The sequence below is a fragment of the Lindgomyces ingoldianus genome, assembly GCF_010093535.1.
Source record: "Lindgomyces ingoldianus strain ATCC 200398 unplaced genomic scaffold BDR25scaffold_18, whole genome shotgun sequence".
In the NCBI taxonomy this organism is placed as follows: Eukaryota; Fungi; Ascomycota; class Dothideomycetes; order Pleosporales; family Lindgomycetaceae; genus Lindgomyces; species Lindgomyces ingoldianus.
Genome location: NW_022985179.1, coordinates 667305 through 688238, shown reverse-complemented (window position 1 = coordinate 688238; position 20934 = coordinate 667305). Strand labels below are relative to the sequence as shown.

The 20934-nt window shown below is 49.7% G+C and overlaps 8 protein-coding genes across 8 annotated transcripts; 3 read left to right on the top strand and 5 right to left on the bottom strand.

Annotated features, from left to right (window-relative positions):
* Positions 1-346: 346 nt before the first annotated feature.
* BDR25DRAFT_314863 (tubulin-domain-containing protein) lies at positions 347-3718 on the bottom strand (the record flags this gene model as incomplete). Its single annotated transcript, XM_033691486.1, has 9 exons — positions 347-736; positions 824-1213; positions 1259-1812; positions 1864-1885; positions 2151-2204; positions 2541-2933; positions 2982-3161; positions 3209-3396; positions 3448-3718. The coding sequence occupies 9 exons, from the start codon at positions 3716-3718 to the stop codon at positions 347-349; spliced, it is 2442 nt and encodes an 813-aa protein (XP_033546966.1).
* A 2820-nt stretch (positions 3719-6538) lies between these two features.
* BDR25DRAFT_370112 (uncharacterized protein) lies at positions 6539-7554 on the bottom strand (the record flags this gene model as incomplete). The annotated part of the gene is made up of 2 exons (XM_033697129.1): positions 6784-7554; positions 6539-6711 (listed from the first exon to the last, which is right to left on the bottom strand). Coding segments are annotated over exons 1-2 (876 nt in total), but the record flags the coding sequence as incomplete, so codon positions are not given.
* A 1030-nt stretch (positions 7555-8584) lies between these two features.
* BDR25DRAFT_262793 (coatomer subunit epsilon) lies at positions 8585-10042 on the bottom strand. The gene is made up of 4 exons (XM_033686787.1): positions 9950-10042; positions 9523-9895; positions 9309-9444; positions 8585-9197 (listed from the first exon to the last, which is right to left on the bottom strand). Exons 1-4 carry the CDS (start codon positions 9972-9974, stop codon positions 8844-8846), a joined length of 888 nt encoding a protein of 295 aa, XP_033546964.1. The 5' UTR covers positions 9975-10042; the 3' UTR covers positions 8585-8843.
* An 86-nt stretch (positions 10043-10128) lies between these two features.
* On the bottom strand, positions 10129-11489 carry BDR25DRAFT_304076 (uncharacterized protein). The gene is made up of 3 exons (XM_033690132.1): positions 11270-11489; positions 11191-11211; positions 10129-11137 (listed from the first exon to the last, which is right to left on the bottom strand). Exons 1-3 carry the CDS (start codon positions 11456-11458, stop codon positions 10466-10468), a joined length of 882 nt encoding a protein of 293 aa, XP_033546963.1. The 5' UTR covers positions 11459-11489; the 3' UTR covers positions 10129-10465.
* Positions 11490-11796: 307 nt separating this feature from the next.
* On the top strand, positions 11797-13564 carry BDR25DRAFT_287826 (spermine synthase). Its single transcript, XM_033688354.1, has 5 exons — positions 11797-12142; positions 12209-12389; positions 12499-12646; positions 12697-12934; positions 13044-13564. The coding sequence occupies exons 1-5, from the start codon at positions 12109-12111 to the stop codon at positions 13319-13321; spliced, it is 879 nt and encodes a 292-aa protein (XP_033546962.1). The 5' UTR covers positions 11797-12108; the 3' UTR covers positions 13322-13564.
* Positions 13565-14927: 1363 nt separating this feature from the next.
* On the top strand, positions 14928-17727 carry BDR25DRAFT_304075 (ATP-NAD kinase). The gene has a single exon (XM_033690131.1). It carries the CDS (start codon positions 15401-15403, stop codon positions 17339-17341), a length of 1941 nt encoding a protein of 646 aa, XP_033546961.1. The 5' UTR covers positions 14928-15400; the 3' UTR covers positions 17342-17727.
* Positions 17629-18788, top strand: BDR25DRAFT_355830 (uncharacterized protein; the record flags this gene model as incomplete). The annotated part of the gene is made up of 5 exons (XM_033695531.1): positions 17629-17738; positions 17800-17876; positions 17916-17931; positions 17983-18577; positions 18666-18788. 5 exons carry the CDS (start codon positions 17629-17631, stop codon positions 18786-18788), a joined length of 921 nt encoding a protein of 306 aa, XP_033546960.1.
* A 24-nt stretch (positions 18789-18812) lies between these two features.
* On the bottom strand, positions 18813-20377 carry BDR25DRAFT_355829 (uncharacterized protein; the record flags this gene model as incomplete). Its single annotated transcript, XM_033695530.1, has 6 exons — positions 18813-18873; positions 18897-18937; positions 18992-19042; positions 19074-19249; positions 19308-19411; positions 19854-20377. 6 exons carry the CDS (start codon positions 20375-20377, stop codon positions 18813-18815), a joined length of 957 nt encoding a protein of 318 aa, XP_033546959.1.
* Positions 20378-20934: the final 557 nt, after the last annotated feature.

The following is a 20934-nucleotide window of genomic DNA, read 5'->3' as shown; positions in this document are numbered from 1 at the left end:
GCTATGATCTTACTGTAGTAAGCCCGTACGGTAATGTGACAGCGTTATTATTTTGTCCAGTTTAGCTTTGCATCAGTTTGTATTGTACGTACGAGGCACGCATATTGACCGATGATAATGATCTTGAAATATTCATTCATGGTAGTAGTAGGCTGCTGATCTGGTAAGCGGGACAGAGTTTGAAAGAAATGGTATCATGATTACATCCTTAGAATCTGGCCTTCCAATCGAAACGCCCCCACCAGACCATTCATCTAATCCTCATCTCAGGCCGTACAAGCATGACTCCAACCAAATACACCAAGATGAAAACAGCCTGGATTCAATCCCACCCAGCACGTTTTCATCAAGCACTGACGCGTTTATCCTCGTCCTGCTTCGTCGGCTCCCCTTCTTTAGACAAATAGTCTTCACCCTCGGCCTCTTCATACTCATCAATGAGTCCCTGTACTACCTCCCTTGCCTCATCGAATTCTCCCAACCCATCTCTAAACGGCGCTTCCCGTTTGTACGATTCCAAGAACGCATTCCGCTTCCTTAGTGTACTATACTGCGCCACGATTCGCTTAAACAGCGTCGCAATACCAGTGTGATTTGCAAGCATGAGGCCAGATACACGATGGGAGGAAGTTATGTAAGGGGATTTGCGGGTGAGGGCGACTTGGATGGAGGCAGGGCCCCAGGGGATAAAGGTTGCGAGACGGCGTTCGCGGATGCGGAGAAGAGATTTGTGGACCTGCAAGAATGTTAGTATATGCCGCTATGATTGAGGGGCAAATAATCAAACAACCCAGCTCGGACGAAATTGAAGAGGAAGACGTACGTCGGTGGGATCTGCCTCGCCTTGGATGATATTTAGGATGGACATGTAACAGCTCTTTTTGGTTGGATTTGTCGACACCATTCTATTCTTTGGCTGAAGCAGTCGGCGCATGACGTCAAGGACTGTGGTTTTCCGGACTGTCTTCGCCTGCTCGACGTTCTCTCCTGAGAAGGGAGTGTACGAGGTCATAAGGAAGTGGCAGCGAGGCGTTGGAATGAGCGATGCGACAATGCCCACCAGATCGTTGTGCATGTATCCAGGGTAGCGGAGAGTTGTGGTGCTGGCGGACATGACGGTTGAGACCAGCTGGTTCGTTTGCTGAAAAGATGGGTTTTGGACGTGGAGTCGGTCTGCCGCGATTCTAGAGAGGGCGCTGTTATCAAGGACCACCTACGCAGTTAGCAACTACCCTCTGCAATTATTGGGGGTACATACGACTGAGTCCGCATTCTGTGTCAACCGCCGCATACTCAACAGACTATTATATGGCTGGACAACGATATCTGAGTTGTGTGTATTCGGAAAAACACTATAAGTCTGGATTAATTTCTTCGGGAACCTGTCATTGAGCCTTTCCAGCATAAAGCTGCCTAGACCAGAGCCTGTGCCGCCAGCAATCGAGTGCAAAAGCATGAATCCTTCGAGCGAGTCGGAGCCGTCTGCTTCCCGGTCTATCATGTCGAGAACTTCTTCCTGCACCTGTTCGCCCATCGAGTAACCGGCCCCCCAATTGTTCCCCGCGCCAGTGCCATCTTTGTGGATGTAGAAGTTTTCGGGGTTGTATATGTTTTTGTACGGGCTGTTCTGAATGCCATGAAGGACTCGGGGTTCAAGGTCAAGAAGGATTGCGCGGGGGATGTAGCGGGTATCGTCAGACTGGTAAAAGAAGACATCCTTCCGATCTCCGCCTTCTGTCGCAAAGTCTTCAAGATTGCCGTCTTGGTTGATGCCGTGCTCTTGGCAGAGTTGTTGCCAGAATTGTTGGCCAACTGCAATCACATACATCAGCAAGTTCCGTCTCATATACTAGCCATACACACCGCTGTTGCCGCATTGGCCAGCCTGTAGGGTTATTATCTCTCTGTCTTATGATTAGCCACACATACATGTACATATATCTGACCTGATTACACGTACCTGGGCATTTTAGTGGTGTAGTGTTGGTGTGGGTTGGGAGACGCGTTGCGGGGAAATATCGGGCGCGTCCCCATCTGGCGTTGAAGCTAGGGCCTAGCCTTTCACATCCACCTACCAAAGCTTGGACCCCTCGAAGATCGTCAACAACATGTGGAAAGGAACTGTCGACCATGACGCTGAGCAGTTATACCTGATCCCGCGGCCTGTAAAGCTGAGAAGTAGGTGAATCAGGAGAGGCGAAGAACTTGAAAGTTGTACAAGTAGGGAAACGAAGCGATGAAGGGTGAAAAAGAAAGCTCAGCTCTCCGGAAATCAAGACAGAAACATGGTGACCATAATGTTTAGTCGTTGTTATGATAAGAGGCTCTTTCAACGCCTTCCCCTGAAATGCTAATGCTAATGCTAACCCCATACGCTAATGCCGCGTTCGACCACGAACTAACGCCTTCCCTTCCCCAAAGCCGAACTTCAGTTGAAATAGGACGCCAAATATGAGCGCAAAGAAGTTAATCCGTATGATATCCAGCATCAACATGAGACTGAATCGATCCCGCATCCCTTCATGGTACCCCCGCCGCACCTCCAAGAACAGCTTTGGGTCATCCGTGATAACGCCGTCAATACCATGCCGGATATCCCACCGCATCCGTTTCTCTTCATTTACAGTCCAGGCGAAAACGGGTCGTTTGTCGCAGTGGGCCTTGCGGATAAATGCCCTTCCCCATGGTGTCATAAGGACGCCTTGCTGGAGATTAAATGAGACATTGGGAACTGAGAAAAAGTGGGAGGCGTAAAGGATAGAGAAGCCGATGTGGGAGACCGGGAAGTTGGGAAGGTACCGAGAGCATAGTGGTAAGTACTTCGCCGCCCAGCATCCGAGAACAATACGTGTCGACCAAGGCCTGGTAGAGGGCTGCACACTACTAATCGTGCTACCAATGAGTCGCATTACGTCTTCTGGGTCGTTGTCGAGCTAAAGAAGTGATTAGGTTGCTTCGTAATGGAGTGACTGCGAAAATACCTTGATGTCGAGCAACACCCAGATTTCTTCCATTCCTGGTGAAGCGAGGTACTCCAGCAAGTCAACTAGTCGAGGCATCGATTCGTGCGGCTCCTTAAGAGTTTTTAATTTGCTTAAGAACTCCCAATCGCAGTCAATGACCTTGTCCGTCCGACCAAAGCACCTTTTCAGGTCTTTGTCCTGGAAAAATTCAGCACGGTGTTTACGCAGAGAATAAATCTACTCACATGTGATAGTACTACAACACCATCTCTCGACAGGTGTATGTCTGTCTCGATAGCCTGTGCTCCAACCTCCACCGCACCCTTAAAAGCCCCCATCGTGTTCTCCGGAAACTTAGCTTTGTACCCTCGATGTGCAATGGCCTGCGGTCTCTTGTTTCCTGAGACATCTTTCTGTGCAAATGCAAACGTAGCTAACCAAACATTAATATTGGCTCTCATTCATGTCCCTGGGAATAACTTACGCGATGGAAAATCTGCCCTCGGGCCTAGCAACGGCTGCTCAGCCAACTTATCCAATTCCCTCGTCAACCCTTTAAAGACTGGGGGGACAACCATATTCTCTAGCAATGGAGTTTGTACCTCCTCAACAGTAGTCTTTCTTCTTTGGCCGTCCATCTCCATCTTAACGATCAGCTGACGTTCTCGCGCCAGGTAATTAAGCCTCGGGCAAAGTAGTGCGGAGAAAGCGGACGAAAAGACAACCACCATTGACGCAGGTAAGCGCAAGTACATATACACCACGCTATTAACGCCGCTACGCCACAAGATAAAAGAAGAACAAGGCGAGGATCGTAAATTGCAACACTCGCCCGCTCTGTGAAAAGGACTACCAGATTGCGGGATTAAGCTGGAGTAAAATGGACCCTGTAAGAATCGTTGGTTCGCGAGATTTTGATGGCTGATACGCTCCACAATGGACGGACATGCACGATGCACACCTTTCAAAAGGTCACGGACGCTCGCTGTCTTGAGCAAGCTCTCGATGCCGCCATATCCACTGACACGGGTGCAAATTCATCCACAGCGGGTTCAGGGGAGAGCACTCAAGCATCCACATTTGGCAAAATGCTCGCCAAGTCGCTCGCTGGGGGAGGTTTGTGGATCCACATTGGCTCAACGCTAAAGTTAAGCTTGTTCCAAGTGTGCTTGGAGTGTCTTGGTCTGAGTGTGCTTGGGCCTGGTGTGTCGCTCGGATGTATCAAAATCCGACGCCACACAGTCCGAGTCGCAGGCTGCTCTTTATGCGTCTCAGAATAGAAACATGGGCTCCAGTACGAGCCGCTCGGGTTATTACAGGAGGAACGTATTCCTCCAACGAAGTTTGCGGGAAGTTTGCTGACAGCAACGAGTTCTGGTAGATGCTATTCGAGCGAAAGTGGGAGGCAGGAATCGAGAGATACCGACGCAACGGATGATCCACGAGGCTAGTCGCAGATCGGCAACCGCGCTTGACAGAAGCTTGGCTTCCCTTGTCAACCCAATCCCTCTTTAGTTCACCAACTCTCTTGCATTCCGACCGCGTCCTGAGCCTGTCCAGAAATAGCCCACCACACCACTCTTCGTGTTGTCACGAGGCTTAACTTGGTTGACATCTCGCGACTGGAACCCAATTAGCCTCCCGGAAAGTTTCTGGCCCGGATACGGTGGAGAATTTGACAGCCTTGGCATTGACACTGTCAGCGCGCCAGAATCCTATTGGTTCTATGAGCCTGCATGTCGGGAATTGTTTCGAGCGTTGGTGCTTTACAACCTTCATCCTCGTTTAGTTTTGAAGAGCCTTGGGCTCATGACATCAAACGATCGTTCGGAAAACATAGCCGTCTGCTGGAGCTTCTCGAAGCCAGCCGCGCTCCTCGCGTTCCGGATAAACGACGGCACAGGGCGTCGAAACTGTTGCCCGCCATATTCATCATCAAAAGCACTGCTTTGATAAGCTAAGTGACGTGTCTGCCGCGCAAACGGCGGAGACAACCATGAAAAACGCGCTCAACCAGGACTTCCCTCGTGCGCAGAACCAGCATATTCATGGACCACACGGGGCAGTGAAAGGAATTGCTGTTTTGGCAGCTTTCCATTTCCTTAGCTGGGCTTTGAGAAGAGCGGTATACTATGGTAAGCTTAAGTGACAAGGTTGAGACGATCAAATTAGGCCACTGGGAGAGGACCCTGGCCCGTTCGAAATTGGCTCCTGAGGCATAAATTCAAGATACAGCATGAAGGGCGGCGATGCGGCGGAAGTTGTATGGAGGAGAAAGTAGCGGAGAATTCTGCGGCAACCCTTCATATCACAAAATGGGGGTATTTCAGGACCCCAGACCTCATGTTGCGAGTAGATTACGGTGCTGAAGGACGATGGGTTTGGACGGATGGGATGAATGTTGATCGGTAGCCTTGCCAGTATCGACAATTGCAAGAGGGTACGACCTTCAAATTTCCGAAGAGATTACCTTATACGTTCACAAGATCTAGTAGAGGTCGAGATATAAGCCTTACAAACTCAACATCTCAGCAGAAAGATTAAAAATTAAACACTATACTAATATGTCTAAAGACAAGTGATGCGATGGAAAGTCTTCAACGATCACCACCTGTACAGCAGTTATGGCTGCACGCCAGACTCCCACATTAAACCATCTTCACCCCTTATATATACATTCCTCCATCATGTTGTTATGCTTTGAAGAGCCATCGTTCCAGACCCAGAGGTGCATCAACACCAGGTCCCATCCATTTATGCGCCCCCTGCTACCAATGGTAATCCCAAAGCCCCAATGAACATACCGATCTCGATAATTCTCTTGTTTAAGCCAAGACAACAATCTTCCTCGCCGTCCTTGCTGCCCTCCACCCCCTCCCATGAACCTGCGCCACACCCAACCTCTCCGCATATTCCCCATGCCACTCAATCACCAATACATTCATCAACGCTTCTCCATCATCCCTAAACTCCTCTGTCGCAAACTCACCCTTGATCTCCAAATGCTCCGCCACATTCGGCACCTGCGTGCTGCTCAACAACACAAGATCCCTCTTCGGTGGGTTATCGTTCAGATCCACAGCTGCGGGGAGAAATGCAGAGAAGTCGTCCACCCAGATCTTCCCACAGCATTTGTGTTGATCAGGAAGTTGGGACTTCGCTGGTGACAGGATTTTCGAGAAAAGGAGGACGGAGCCTTCGTCTCTTATGCTGGGTTTCAGGCGGAATTGATCCAGGCTTGCGGTCATGGCTGAGAAATACAAGGTATCGACATCGCGGAATAAAAATGGCGTCGGCATGTCCGCGACGCTGGGTGCAGGAGTCAGGCCCTCGCCTTGCCGGACCAAGTCCTCGAAATGGCGGTTTAGTGGGCGCAGGCGCTTTTGTTTGCGTAGGAAGATGGTCCCGATTTCTGTATTGATACCCGGCCCACCGTTTAGGAGGGTGTAGTTTAGTGGACCGGAGAGGTAGTCAATGCAGCCGGGTTGCGAGGCCCAGGACCAAGAGGGGAAGAAGCGGGAACGCTGGACTAGGCGGTCTTCGCTACCTTCTTTCCTTTCAGTCTTGACTGATATCCAGAGCAGTGCTGCGTCGAGAACAGCTTCAGGCAAAGCGTTGACGAAGTTCGAATTATAGTCTTCCTTGAGAGCTGTGGCGATGCCAGCAAAGGCTGGGAGCTTATCCATAGGGTTTGATAGTGAGCGGCGAGTGAAGGAACGCACAAGCTCGTCATAAATGAGGAACCCACCTTCATCGAAGGTGTCTGCGAACATTTTCTGTGTCATTGCTCTCTCCATTTGAATCATTAGTAAGGGGTTACTGGGGATGTCCAGCTCAGGGTGAATCATATCCGGTTTACTAGCATTGGCATCCGTATGCACAGCCTCCGGGCACTGAAAATACGCTTGATGCGGCGTCAGTATCAGACAGCGCTGCGAGAGGAGTCGTTCTGTGTACGTCCAGGCACGGGTCCCGTACGAGCCCTGATTGAGAAGAGTACGTAAATTTGCTGGACGAGAGAGAAACCGTTTCCCGTCAATCGTTTCTTCCACAACGTATGGCAGACGAGTCCCAGCATTCACGCCATGGAGAGCCGTGTTTGCATCGCGAGCTGAGGCGGCAACAATCGTAAATAAAGCTTTTCCGTATATCTGGTTTATGTTGTTGATCATCACGCTCTTGCGAATGATATCGTCTTGCACAATACTCAGAGTATCGACCCAGAGATATCGTTCCCCCAGCAAGGAGACCAATTTCATAGCGTCTATGACCACCTTTGGAAGTTTTGATTTATGCGGATCGAGAGCTGTGTCACGACGTAGGGTATTGAAGTTCTCCTTAAGCGTCTGTAGCATTTTGACGTTGCCGCGGACATAGCTGAGTGCGACATAGCGTTGGTTTGTGTGGCCTTTGACGATTCGGTTGTTTTTGACATCAACGAGAAGGATATCGAGAGCATCGTTTGACTTTATGTATTCCTTCAGGAGGCTGCAATTCACGTGCTTCTGTTCACATTCTGTCATCCATCCTTTAATGAGATTAGCGTCGAGTGTAGACGCCGAGCTGCCTGATGTGGACGCGGTGGGTGCTGGTGCAATGTCGTCACCGGCAGGACATATATAGCCAAAAATGTTGGATGCTTCGCGGACCTCGAAGCCGTCGCCGGATCTGCGTAGTTGGTACTTTGTCGTCGGTGACCATGAGGGGCCCTAGAATTTCGTGTAAGCGTCGCCACACTTGCGGTTCTCAATTCTTGCTCACCTCGCTCCCACCTACGAGAGCCGGCGCCTCCCCTTTCTTCCTCACCAAATGCAGCACCAACTGACAAAATGGACAACTGCTCCGCTCCACCAAATCGTCATAGCTCCCAATACTTACCGCCCCACACCCACGTCCGCTCGAAGTCGAAACCGGCGACCCGGGAAACACCCATGAGTTCATCGACACCGGCGTCGTGGGTGTGCGGGGTGAAGGAAGGGGGGGAGCCCCCAACCCCAAAGACAGGCAAGTATTACATAGCGGGCTTCGAAGGCTCAATTGGCTCTTTGTTCCAAACCTGCTCAGGAATCCTCGTTTTGGTGCGGCTTCTGTGCCCGTTTTCCGGCGTTGACGGGACGTCATACTCTTAATGCTTCCAGCTCGTTCCCTCACAGAGCCTGGTCAATAGGATAATCGCAAATAAGGGTGGAGGGGTGAACGTAAGAAAGAAATATGAGTTCTCTTACAGAGATTGGAAGAAAGAGATGTGAATTTACGTAGAAAAGGAGCATCCCTAGAGGACTCTACGGATACATGTTTTCTTTACCTCGCAACACACACAGGTCTACAAAACAAACTATCGCGAAAGTATCGGGTATGCTCCGTACTTCGCGAGGAGATTCCATGGTTCGGGCTAGAGTGTCGCTGTTCTTCGATAAATTCGCGTGCTGAAGCCAGAACGGGAGCATTATTTCGATTAGACGGAAAAGCAAATGTTGACACCTGCAAGACATCGTACGACTAGGAACTTAGCTAGAGCGTGTCATCCATCCACAGATTGTAGTAGAATGCATTAAGAAAGACAAAGGTATTGAAGCAACGGGTTTTTCACACACATGCTCTTTAATATCATCCTTCCTGAAGAAATTTCCGACTAGAGCTAAAGGGTATGCCACAGACATCCCAACAACTTCGAGTTTGATGCACGTTTAAAAACCTGAGCTGGGAAAGTTCGTTTGTCTTTCGGAATACTTAGGCACGGCGGATCTATCGTAAATCCTTCCACGCTTCGTAGGACGTCTATCACCACGCATGGTTTTCCGATACAATCAAAGTTACTGCCCATGTGCCTTGGCTCCTGATCCGGAAGCTGCCTCCTTAACGCCATTCTATGTGTGATCGTTAAGGTTCAAACTTCGGCGAATATTTCGCCTTCGCCTTCTCGAACTCCTCCTTTTTCTCCTTCCAGTCCGCGAGCGCTTTGTGTTCTGCATCCACCTTTTCTAATTGCGACCTCAACTGTGTAGTCTCGTCCTTCTTGCCAAGTAATGTGTTTAGGACAATTAGGTTTGCAATCGTATCGGCCGAGTTAGAGTCGAGAGCAATAGCTTGGTTAAGAGCAGCTTCAGCTTCAGGGAGTCGGCCAAGGTGGAGCTCGGAGACTGCTTGAGCGACGAGCGAATGTGGGGATTGGGATTGGTTGGCTTGCGCAAGCTCCTCGAAGACGTAGAAAGCGGCCTGGTACTTCTCACCTCCCTAGCATCATCACATTAGCATATTCTTGCATACCCCGTTTTCATGGTATAGGCGTTGGAGGCCCCGGACAATACGGCTTATATGGAGTCGATGGTCGACAGCGAGACGTACCTCTCTCATCCCTACCCATGATTCGGCGATATTGACAAGCAAACTATCTTGCGCCCATTTCCTGGCCCGTTGTGTTTCTTTCGCTGCGAGGTCTGCGCGGTTCTGCTGAAGGTGAATTTGTACTATGAGGGCAACCCTATTCAGAAAATATAGCGTCAGCCTAACTGGCCTTGCAAAGCACCCGCTATCACGAAGTCGTAGACAGTGAACGTACGCATCAAGACTCCCTTGGTGCTTGCTCAATAGTGCCAATGCCTCGTCAACTTCCCCCGCCCTAGCAAGTATCATTCCAACGCATAGTTGCACAGTCAGGTTCTCGCTGCCATTCTGTTCTGCAAGCTTCTTCGCGGCTTCCACCACATCTTTACCATCCAAGTACTCCGCCAACAGCTTCACTGCAACTAGGTCGGGTGTTTTCTCACCATTTAGCTCCTTAGCTACTTCCTTTGACCGTCCCAGGGCGATCTGCGAGCGGAGCTTGAGGACTCGTGCGGGGAGAGCATTTGCAGTGGAGAGCGATGAGGTGTCGAAATCGAGGACTTGCTGGAAAGCGCCGGAGTGAAATGCGGTGTGGATGTTTATAAGCTCTACGGTCCAGGATGTTAGCGGGAGTTAGGGGCTGGAATGCGTAGGAATTCTACCTCCTTCGGGCGAATATGGATCCATTATGTGAGAGAAGCTTTGGCCTCAAATTGGGCGCGTGAAAGTCAGCGAACGCTAGAAATGGGAGTGTGTGTGTTCGTCCAATATTGAAGCCACGAATGTTTGATACAAGTCTTGGCGATATTGATTCACGTGATCTTAGAATATAACAATGTGATTGGTCCATTGAACAAACTGAGTGACATGCCTTGGTCATCGACACATATCTACCACTTTCTAATCCGTAGATATCTCAAAGCCCCTCGTCTATTATGGTTAATGCTTGCATAATTGATGCTGAAACGCTTGAAATATGATAACTGCCAGGATCCCTCCCAACCGCACGTAAGTGCCAAATATCGATCCTCAGGGAGATCAGGCCGCTAGGCGATACAGGAAGAAATTGAGATATTCAAATTCAGGTATGTTGAAGTACCTGCTGGAACATTTGACGCAATATGACAAGACGCAATTTGAAGCCAAGACCTCATCAGACCCTCCCCGAATTTTCGCACTTACAGCCTGCAAACGGTAAAACGCAACCATCTCGTACCAGCGGGTATGAAGTTGTACTTGAAGTTTGACTTTTTGCCCAGGTCCTCAGCTTCTAGATGAGCATCCACCAACCAGTCAGTCCCCGTCGCCTCGCCCACTTCTTTCCACATTCTAGCGAATGATGCTTCATTGTGCCTGAATCTTGATTTTGATGATTCGATTTGGCGGGCAAGCTCTCCGGAATCCGTGTGACCAATCTGGCGTCCGACTACAAGCGACCCAGGTTTTGCTTTCAGGATTGTGACGAGTCTCTTAGCAATCTGGACCTGCTCCGGCCAGTCGAAGAGGTGGAAGAAGGAAGCAGCATGGACGATGTCAATTTTGGACACAAGCTGCATCAGGCCTGTGCCCTCCTCAAAGATGTTTGCCGGAATGAAAGTGGTTTTGAGAGTGGATTTGTCCAGGAAGAGATCATATCCAAGATCCATAAAGTCTTTCTGCAGATCGCTGCCGAAGGTATGCTCAGATGGCGCGCCATCATGGACCAGCTTCCGGATGTCTTGCCCAAAGCAGCAGCCGAGGTCAAGGTAGTTGTCGCCATTCTTGACGCGTTGAAGGATTTCATCGTACTTGGGCGATTGGCTGATACTTAGGTCAAGGAATCCCCAGTGACCCAAGCATGGATAGGGATACTTTCAAAGTGTCATTCTTGAGATTTTAGAATGTAAGTGCTAGGACTACTTACCACTTTGAATGCCTTATCTCTCTAATGAAAAGAAACACTTAGCCTCGTTTGAAGGCCCCCTACGGAACAGATGACTTACGATCTGTTTGATATGAGGAACCACATCTTCAGAAGGGATCTTACAGTAATTCTCGAAGAGATCCCGCGCGTCTGGTTTGATGTTCGTCAACTCCTTGACGAACCAAGGGATGTCTTCAGGGTTCTTGATATTCTGGTAGTCTTTAGGGATCTCCTGAATCAATTTGGCTACTCCCTCTTGTTCTGACATGTTTCAATGATAGTGGCAGAGCTGAAGAGTTGTTGTTAAGGTAAAGTCATAGCTAAAAGGCCCGAGGGCCTTTTTGTACTGTTCTCGTTGTACATTCACGTGCCTTACGATTGCCCGGGTGCCTTGGCTTCCTGCGAATGAGGTTGAGAGGCGTATATACGAGAACCCTCGTTCTCAAATGGACTTAATCGATACCTGTCCTAGCTCCGGATCGGACGCTCATCTTCACCGAAGGCGCGAAAGATCACATTTACCCCACGCTACAGTAAGCCATTCTCTTAAAGAAAATCAGCGATACAAAAGTGATGCAGGAAACGATATCTGCACATGTACTTTTCAATTATGAATGCTCAGTTGAGAATGACCGTGGCCTCGCCAAGATCCTCGGAAAGGCTGCACTATTCTAGGACTAGCGTGGTGGCGTCCGATTCGATGATGGTGGGGCAGAACACGCCGCCAAAATCAATTCTTCGAGTCTTGCAACCCAAGCACAGAAAAAAACCTCAAATTCGCCCCAACCTGACGGGCCGTATATAATTCCCAAGAGGTTTCTCCCCTTCTTACTTTCCTTCCTCCCGCTAGTTTCCCACAATACCCCTTTTCCCCGCCTTTATCCATTTTTCAATCGCACCATCACCTCAAACTGCAGAATGGCTGACCAGATCACTCATCCGACCATTAAAGGTACGCAATTGCCTATGGCTAACTTCCATGATGCCAAATACGCCGCTAATTTCAACCCTTCAATAGATGGCTGGTTCCGCGAGATTTCTGACATGTGGCCGGGTCAGGCTATGACACTCAAAGTCAACCAGGTCCTTCATCATGAGAAGAGCAAGTACCAGGACGTGCTCATCTTCGAATCCAGCGACTATGGAACCGTGCTGGTCCTCGACAATGTTATACAATGTACCGAGCGCGATGAGTTCTCGTACGTTGTAGCCCTACCCCATTACGGCTGCGCGATCTTTTCCAGCCCAATCAACAAATGCCACAACGGGTCGTTTTGGTTCCGGAAGAAAGTGGCTGATATAGGGCAGATATCAAGAGATGATTACACACTTGGCGATGAATTCCCACCCAAATCCTGAAAAGGTTCTAGTCATCGGAGGCGGTGATGGAGGTGTACTTCGTGAAGTTGTGAAGCACGAGTGTGTAAAGGAGGCTATTCTCTGTGACATTGATGAGGTCAGTACTGTGAGAATTGACACTGAAGCACCTGGCTCATGGACTTGCAGGCTGTCATCCGTCTTTCCAAGAAGTATCTGCCTGGCATGTCGGTTGGTTTCCAGCATCCCGCCGTTACAACCATCGTCGGGGATGGGTTCAAATTCCTTGAGGACAGGAAGAACGAGTTTGATATCATCATCACTGACTCTAGTGACCCCGAAGGCCCAGCAGAAGCTCTCTTCCAGAAAGCCTATTTCGAGCTTCTGAACGGTGCTCTCCGGGAAGGTGGTGTCATCACCACTCAAGGTTGTAAGCCCCCTCCTCCCTCAGCCCGGTGGTATATTTCAGCCGCTGTTCGAGCACCGCCAAGGTGACCTGTGCCGCACGAGCTAACTTGTTTGATTTCCCCGTAAAGCTGAAAACCAATGGCTTCACATGCCCCTGATTGTCAACCTCAAGAAGGCATGCAAGGAAGTCTTCCCCGTCGTCGAGTACGCGTACACGACTATTCCTACGTACCCTTCCGGCCAGATCGGCTTCATGGTCTGTTGCAAGGATGCCAATCGCGACGTGAAGAAGCCACTCCGTAGCTGGTCCGAGGAAGAGGAGGAGAAGCTGTGCAAGTACTACAGCAAGGCTATCCACGAAGCTTCATTCATCCTTCCCAACTTCGCGCGAAAGGCTCTCCGATGAGTCGCGCACAAGGGCGCCGCATGCGCCTGGATATTTTATTTCATCCTTCTCTACGGTCAAGAGATACCACGCCCTTTGGTGGATAGAAAAAGCTCATGTTTCAGTTACACTTTGCGCCCGGCGGTTAGCAAAGGGCCAAGTCCTCTTGCCGCCAAGAGTGAATCTACAATAATTCAGAACTAGAAGCTAACGAAATGTGAAGGCATTATCACAGTTTGATTTAGAGTGAGATATCATTAATCTAGCAACAATTATAGTTTTGCGCATTCGCATTCGTCGTCGGAGTGTCAATAGAGACGTAGTTCTCCTAATCGGGAAGCGAAGCGGCAGCAACACGAATCATAAACCAAAGTGGAAACAGTTCATGCAAGACTGTCACAAAAGCTTCGGTCAGAGGCTGGACTCCAACGACGGTGCCCGAGGTCAGAACAAATGAGAAGCAGAAGCGCTTCCTCAACCCTGACTTAGCTATCATCCCGCGGGATGCGATGATGATTGCCCTTCAGCCTGCGATTGAGTTGGACTCTGTCTCAAGTATGAATGATAACAATAAGTCAGGGAGTAAAGTAGGCGCTCAAATCCCTCAATTCAAGCCATTTACGAGCCTGAACCCCGAGGTGTGGCGTAGAATATGGATCTTTGACGCCGCAGATGTACGAATATCATCCATGTGGGTAGCCCTCGTCGTCTCTTGGGCGGATGCAAATACGCAAGCCGCCTCCCCATTTACCTCAAGTTTTCCACGTGCAACGCCGCACCTGGACCCTTTGAATCTAGTTTGGTGCCCTCCAGTTTCTGAGGTGTGTGATTTTCGCGGGGCTTTTCGGGTCAAACAGCAGGGCCCCAATCGAACATGGCTCTCGTTATCGGCTTTGTAGCGGAATCCGAAATTTGGCAAGGAGGAGGGTGTTGCAAGTGTTCGCTTCTCTGCTTGAAATTTGGTACTTTGGTACGGAGGAGGAAAGGTCGAGACAACTTCAGACGGTCAGGGCCACCCCTGGCCTGTTTCGCCTCCTGAGCATTCCTATTTGTCTTAACAGGGTATTTCGGGAGGCGGGAACCTCGCAGGACCAATCTGTTGGGGCTTCGCACAGGTTGAGGCTCAATCGAGATCCAGCCCTTGCCCTGCTGGTCTCGTTTAGCTTCATTTGATTGAGCTGCCAAAGCCTTTGTTATGTGCCTGAGATGTGATACTGGGAAGCGAGGTGATACTCTGAAGCCGGACGGACCTCTAGAGTTCAGAGGATGAGAACTGCAAAAGAAACTAGCAAGATAGTTCCTGCGCCCGGAGAACGGACTGGCAGCCACGGCTAGAATTGGGGGTGTGAGCGTCCAGTCCTCGTGTCGTGCTACGTTTTTGAAAGCTTCTCCAAAGCTTGACTGTGGTTGATGGGGGCTGACCGAGCAAAGACCACGAATGTGACACACAAAGTGCGTCGACTCCTATGAGGCTTTTTCTAGTTAGCCGCCACGGAGTTGAGGTATGGTCGTTTGAGGCTGGCGCGTAGAGTTGCTTGTGGCTTTGACCACTCAAGGGAGACGAGCTTGCAGTGCTGTTGAGTGAATATAGACTCGCTCCGGCGTAACTGGTGTCCACCTCGTGCACCGCGATAACCTCTCCTTCTCGCTTCCTTTCGCTTCTGCGGCGCTCGGCCAGTGGTCGACTGCTGTCACTTTCCCTATCTTCTCTTCTTTTCTCTGTCGCGATAGGCTGGGCCGGGCTCTTCTATCACCGTCATCATCGATAGTTCACCTCAACATCGGCGGCACTGCACCTATTGTCACTGTCACCTCAGCCCTACCACGGTCACAAGCTATCAGATGCGATAGCACACCACCACGCTTCACCACGCTCTCTTTCTTGATCACCCGGTCCTTATAATAGCTTGCAGTCGCGACGTCTGGCTACGTCTTTCTTCGTGCGCATATTTCGTCCATTATTCACTCCGAGCGCTGCAGTGTAATAATCTGTTCTCCGGCATTTCCGCCACCTCCACCACCCGACGGCTAGTCTATTATTATTGACATTCACCCGATCCCGGTATTTGGCACCGCCTCAGCATTCATAACTCCGTAATCATGCCCGACCAAAGGGAGCCGTTTAGTCCAACCAAGATTCACCCGCTACTGTCCCCACAACGCCAGTCCTTCTCCGGCCTTAATTCCGTGCAGTCGACCTTAAGCTATTCAGTTGGCACTCACGCTCCGCAAGCTCCGCAACCCTCAACCACGTCTCAGGCAAACCTCGACAATGCGCATTCGGTAGCAACGACAGAAATAAGCGGCGCGCCCTGCCCTGTGAAATCTGACCGGCCTTCAATCGCACAGCCTGCCGACGACACAACTTGCACAGAAGAGCAGCCCGTAGTGTCTTCGTCATCATCTATAGAGAATCTAACATCTCTTCCCCAGAAGTCGTCATTTCGCGAACATCGCGAGCGCAAGCACCGCAAGAACGCCTACTCAATCGACTCGATACCCCGCCAAACTATCATCAAGGCACTGCAATCCCGACGGCCCCCTCTGTCACATGCGTCAAAGTCCCCATCACTGGACTGCATGATCATGGAGGGTCAAGCAATGAACGATGAAGCGCAAACGAGGAGCTCTTCAGACGCTGTGTCTCACCAACAACTTGCAGCGGCGCTCTCGGACTTGAATTTTAATGCCGACGATTTATCTGCGAGCAAAATGGCTGCGCTGGCATCGCCATGCTTTTTCCACAAGAAATTCGACAAGGCAGTCAACCTTGAGAAAGTCCTAGACGAGATACAAGAAGACGATACAATATCGCACTCCCGTTTAATGCAAACTGCTACTAGTGTACGCGAGGTCTCGAAACAGCTGCAGCGCCGGCCGATCAGGATGACGGTCCGCAATGTTATGATTGTCACCAAGGCGCGGGATAACGACCTTGTCCACCTCACAAGAGAGCTAACTGAGTGGTTGCTCTGCACCCCTCGATACGGCTCGGACCTCGGGGTGAACGTCTATGTAGACCACAAGCTCCGTAAGTCAAAACGCTTCGACATGGCCTCCCTCCTCGCCAAGGACCCACGAATCGAGGGTATGCTCCGGTTCTGGACTCCCGAACTTTGCTGGACCTCCCCAGAGAAGTTCGACCTAGTATTGACACTTGGTGGTGACGGCACTGTGCTATACACAAGCTGGCTATTCCAACGCATCGTCCCTCCTATTCTATCGTTCTCCCTGGGAAGCCTAGGGTTTCTCACAAACTTTCAGTACGACGAGTACAAAGAGGCCCTTTCCAAGATCATGGGTGACGCCGGTATGAGGGTGAACCTCCGCATGCGCTTTACATGTACAGTGTATCGTTACCAGCGAAATGCTGCCCCTGGCGGCCCGCAACATATTGAGGCGGAGCAATTCGAGGTCTTGAACGAGCTTGTTATTGACCGTGGACCATCGCCTTATGTTTCGAACCTGGAATTGTATGGTGATAACAACCTCCTTACTGTTGTCCAAGCAGACGGTTGCATCTTCTCGACTCCTACAGGCTCCACCGCTTACTCCCTTTCCGCTGGTGGTTCTCTCGTACACCCAGACATTCCTGCCATATTACTCACCCCCATCTGTCCCCACACCTTGAGCTTCAGGCCCATGCTTCTGAACGACAGCATGCTCCTTCGCGTTGCCGTTCCTCGGAATTCTCGAGCTACAGCTTACTGCGCCTTCGATGGCAAGGGCCGCGTAGAGCTTCGACAAGGCGACCATGTCACGATCGCTGCTTCACAATATCCCTTCCCTACCGTGCTTTCCCAGCCGACCGAGTGGTTCGACTCGCTGTCACGCACCTTGAGGTGGAATACCCGGGGTGCTTCGCAGAAACCTTGGACTGGCGACGAGAACGATGGAGAACAGGCGGAGCAAAAAGCGACTGGTTTCGATATCGATATTGACGACGATGTTGATCGCGATTCAGGATACTCTGCAGAAGGATCCAGTGCTGGCGGTCGAGAGAGCCCGATTAGAAAGGGGATCGTTCTTCCATTTGCATAGCATAGACCGAGTACATGCAGCCATGTATGCTGAAGAGTTTAGTGTGACACTTGTGGAGAGAGTGGGGCGTTTGTGGAGAGCGGGGTGTAGTGGTATCAGGGTCTCAAGGAGTTCAACTGGGATTTTCTCTTGCTCCCTCTCGGGCAGGTCCCAGCAGTCCACTTTATGGGAGGAACCTTGACTCTTCTCGTTATTTGATTTTCTTTTGTCTTGCCTTCTCATCTTCGATGAATATATTATGGCCACCTCAAATGATATCCTAGAATTTTTAGAAATTACATAGAGGTATGAGGCAGAGTAAGATGGATGTGGAGACGAATGTAGAAGTGTTGGAAGCAGAAGACGATCCTATCAGTTGTTGGGAGGCAGACATGGTTGAGAATTTTAATGTGACATGGTAATGCTCCATCTAACTTGTGTTTTGCGCGAATTTCTGAAGCAGCGAATGATTTGCGTAGTCCGAAAGAGTGTTACATTATCTTTGAAGATGTCAATTCTGAGACGGAAAGCCTGCGTCGAGTGCAGACAACAGAAGGTTGAATGGACCCACGCTCTAATCATCACCTATTACGAGACATGATAACTTTCAAGTAGATTCGTTGCAACGTTGAGAAACATAAAACGCCCCATGGTCCATGCAGCCGGTGCAAGAGAGTTGACTTGGAATGCTGCATTCTACCCACTTCGACCCGGAATTTGCGACAGACCAATGCGGAAATGCGGCGGGAGCTCGAGCAATTAAAGTGGAATATACGACCGGGCGATGACCAGAATCAGATGTCGTCAGCTCTAATGCCAAATATGCAGCCACTAGATCTTCAGAACATCAATGAAGTAGAGAGAGCCTCTGGGTCTTTCCTGAATACCACAGACACGTCAGGCGAGCTTGCGTCGCTTTCGCCTTCTTTCGGGGATGGTCCTGTGGCTTCAACAGGCATGGGAGCCAAACTATGCTTCCCCTTCCGAGGCTTTAGACAACTCTGGAGAAGCTCGAAGCCCTTTCGGAGGAAAGATGGGCGAGTTGACTCTCTCGGGCTAAGACTGCGGACTTGGTTGAGCATGAGTGTTAGTTTTGATATGTTTTGGTATTGGAGAGAGGAGTTTGGGAATATGTCTAACCAGTACAGTGGAGAGGAAAGCATTGCACCTCCGAATATGCATACTGAACAAGCAACACCTCGTAAACTTTCAAGTCCGGCCCTCAGATTTTCACTGCGACTAACATACATCGAAAGAGTCAGTATAACAGGAGACTGAGCCAGCAGAATTACGCCCACCAACTACTATAAGCAAGTTTCCAATAGAAGCGATAAGCCAACTCTAGCCTAATTCAATAGGCATGAACTTTGACACCTGGGATGGATCGAACTATGATGCACCGCCTATGCTAGACCAGATGTTCCCAGATTACGATTGGGCGACTAGCTTTGATTTCTCAAACGATTAGCCCACTGGACCACCTGGAACGCTATCAGAGAGCATTGGGTTCAACTTCAATCAACCACTGTGAAGTGGAGGACTGGAAGACCATCCTGTTTGAGCTTAGGCAGGTGACCAGCCAAATATAGCATCAATGACTTCAACAGCAGGGAGGAACTGAACAACATAATAGGGGGGCATGCCTGCATATAATATCTAAGTCTCACTCACTTCCACCTGACTCTTACCATTGTAGCCCCGACGTTTTCGTTCCAATGGCGACTATCGCCTTCCTATCCGGTTTGTGGAATACCTTGATACTACTCAGTTTACACCTCGCCTGGAACAGCTCTTTACAATTCTTGAGCAAAGCCTGCGTAATTTTACTCAACTCTATAAACTTCCTCTCTAATTCGCTGAACTCGAAACTATGATCTCTATCCTCTACTTTAAGCTTGCTAGATTTCAGGCCGATAGAGATGTTCAATCCTTCAACGGCGAGATCATTCTAAAAAAAAGGGGGGGGCAGCTTCTCAGGGCTTCCAACGAGGCGTAGTACTGTACAATTGGGCGATTTTAAGGCCTGTACGGGTGAGATTTTGTGTACGTTCGTACGACAGGGAGGAGGAGAGGTAGGTGTACGTATCGTAACTGTTACAGCTCACGTGATCTGTACGAGTAGTACAATTTAATTAAAGTACACTGTACTCTAGTTAAAACAGCTAAGACTATTAGTCCCTAAAGACGCAAGATTAAGGTCTAATTAACTATAAAATAACTAGTTCTCCCTAGTAACAAGAGCAGATAGGACTAGATAAGGCCTGTAAAGCGGCAAGAGGCGTGGTGTGAGGGGTATTAATCAGGAAACACAAGTCACAGAGAGGGAATGCAGGATAGGGGGTAACAAGAGTAAACCTTAGAGTTAGAGGCAGAGGTACGGAGGCCTAGGAGCCTATGTACCCCGTGCCAATCCTAGGGTACTGAGGGGTTAGATAGCTGTAACATAACTGTGTATACAAACTTCCTAAAAGGGTAATACAATCTGTACTACGTACCATACCTAGGGCATCATTAAACGTACGGTACGGCTCACGAACTCAGTACGTTCGTACTGAACACGTGACCGTTACGGTTCACTTTGTACGGACCGTAGTACGGCCCGTTGGAAGCCCTGCAGCTTCTTGTCGAAGCAAACCACATCCGAACGCCTTTCTTGCAACAAGAATATTCAAGCCTCGTGGTACTTTTTCTCGGAAGTCGGGGTGGGTATACTGGGAGGAGTGCGCTCTGATTATTTCGCTTGTGTGTGGATGAGGTATTGGGCAGGGTTGAGCGCGGTATCAAGAAAAGACCAAGGTCGCCGAAGTCTGGGGGCTCACGCAGAGGGTAGAGGCTTCGCGAGGGTAGTTGGAGGGTTCGCGGGTGAAGACTGCTGGGTGGAGGTCTAAGAGACATTGGATGTTTGGGTTTAGAGTGTTGCTTTGAAGAGTTTAGCTTTTGAGTGAGCTTAGGCAATGGAATATTGAGATTCCTGCGTGCTTCTTGCGAGATTTTAACACCAAAAGAAGCATCTAGTAAGTTGAAAAGCGGGCCCATGATACCGAATATCCTATACATATGAAAAAAATGTAAGAAGTGATGAGAAAGCTATCATGGTCACCATCCTTCAACCAGCGTGGGCGGGGCCATCTGATAATGTACCCCTCCAATCTACGCCAATTTCTACCATGTCCAGCATCCTCAACCGAACCTTCTCTCAGTACAAGGGTAATCCACCTGGTCATCGTCCCTTGTCTCGAAAGCACTTCTTCTAACCTACGGCAACACCCTCGCATGCATACATCCGACCCGAACCGTGCAGTCTGGGGAAGGTCAGCAGTCTATTTCCCAAACCGGGCTATTTGTTCCACATCCATAAGTTGTTCGGCGAAGTTCGGCAACGTGCTCGCAACGCCATGCAATAATATGCACCCATCACTGCGGGGGCAAGCCGCAAACTGTCAGAAAGGCTAGACTCTTAAACCGAGGAAGAGTCAAAAAAGTTTGTCTGAGGAATGCCTCCGGGTGTTCTATATTCTTACAGCCATATTTCTTCATTCTATGTTTGACTCTGAGAAATTTGAGCTTGTAGATAACCCTTTGAGCAAAGCGTCGCCTTGCTAATTGCGGTGGGT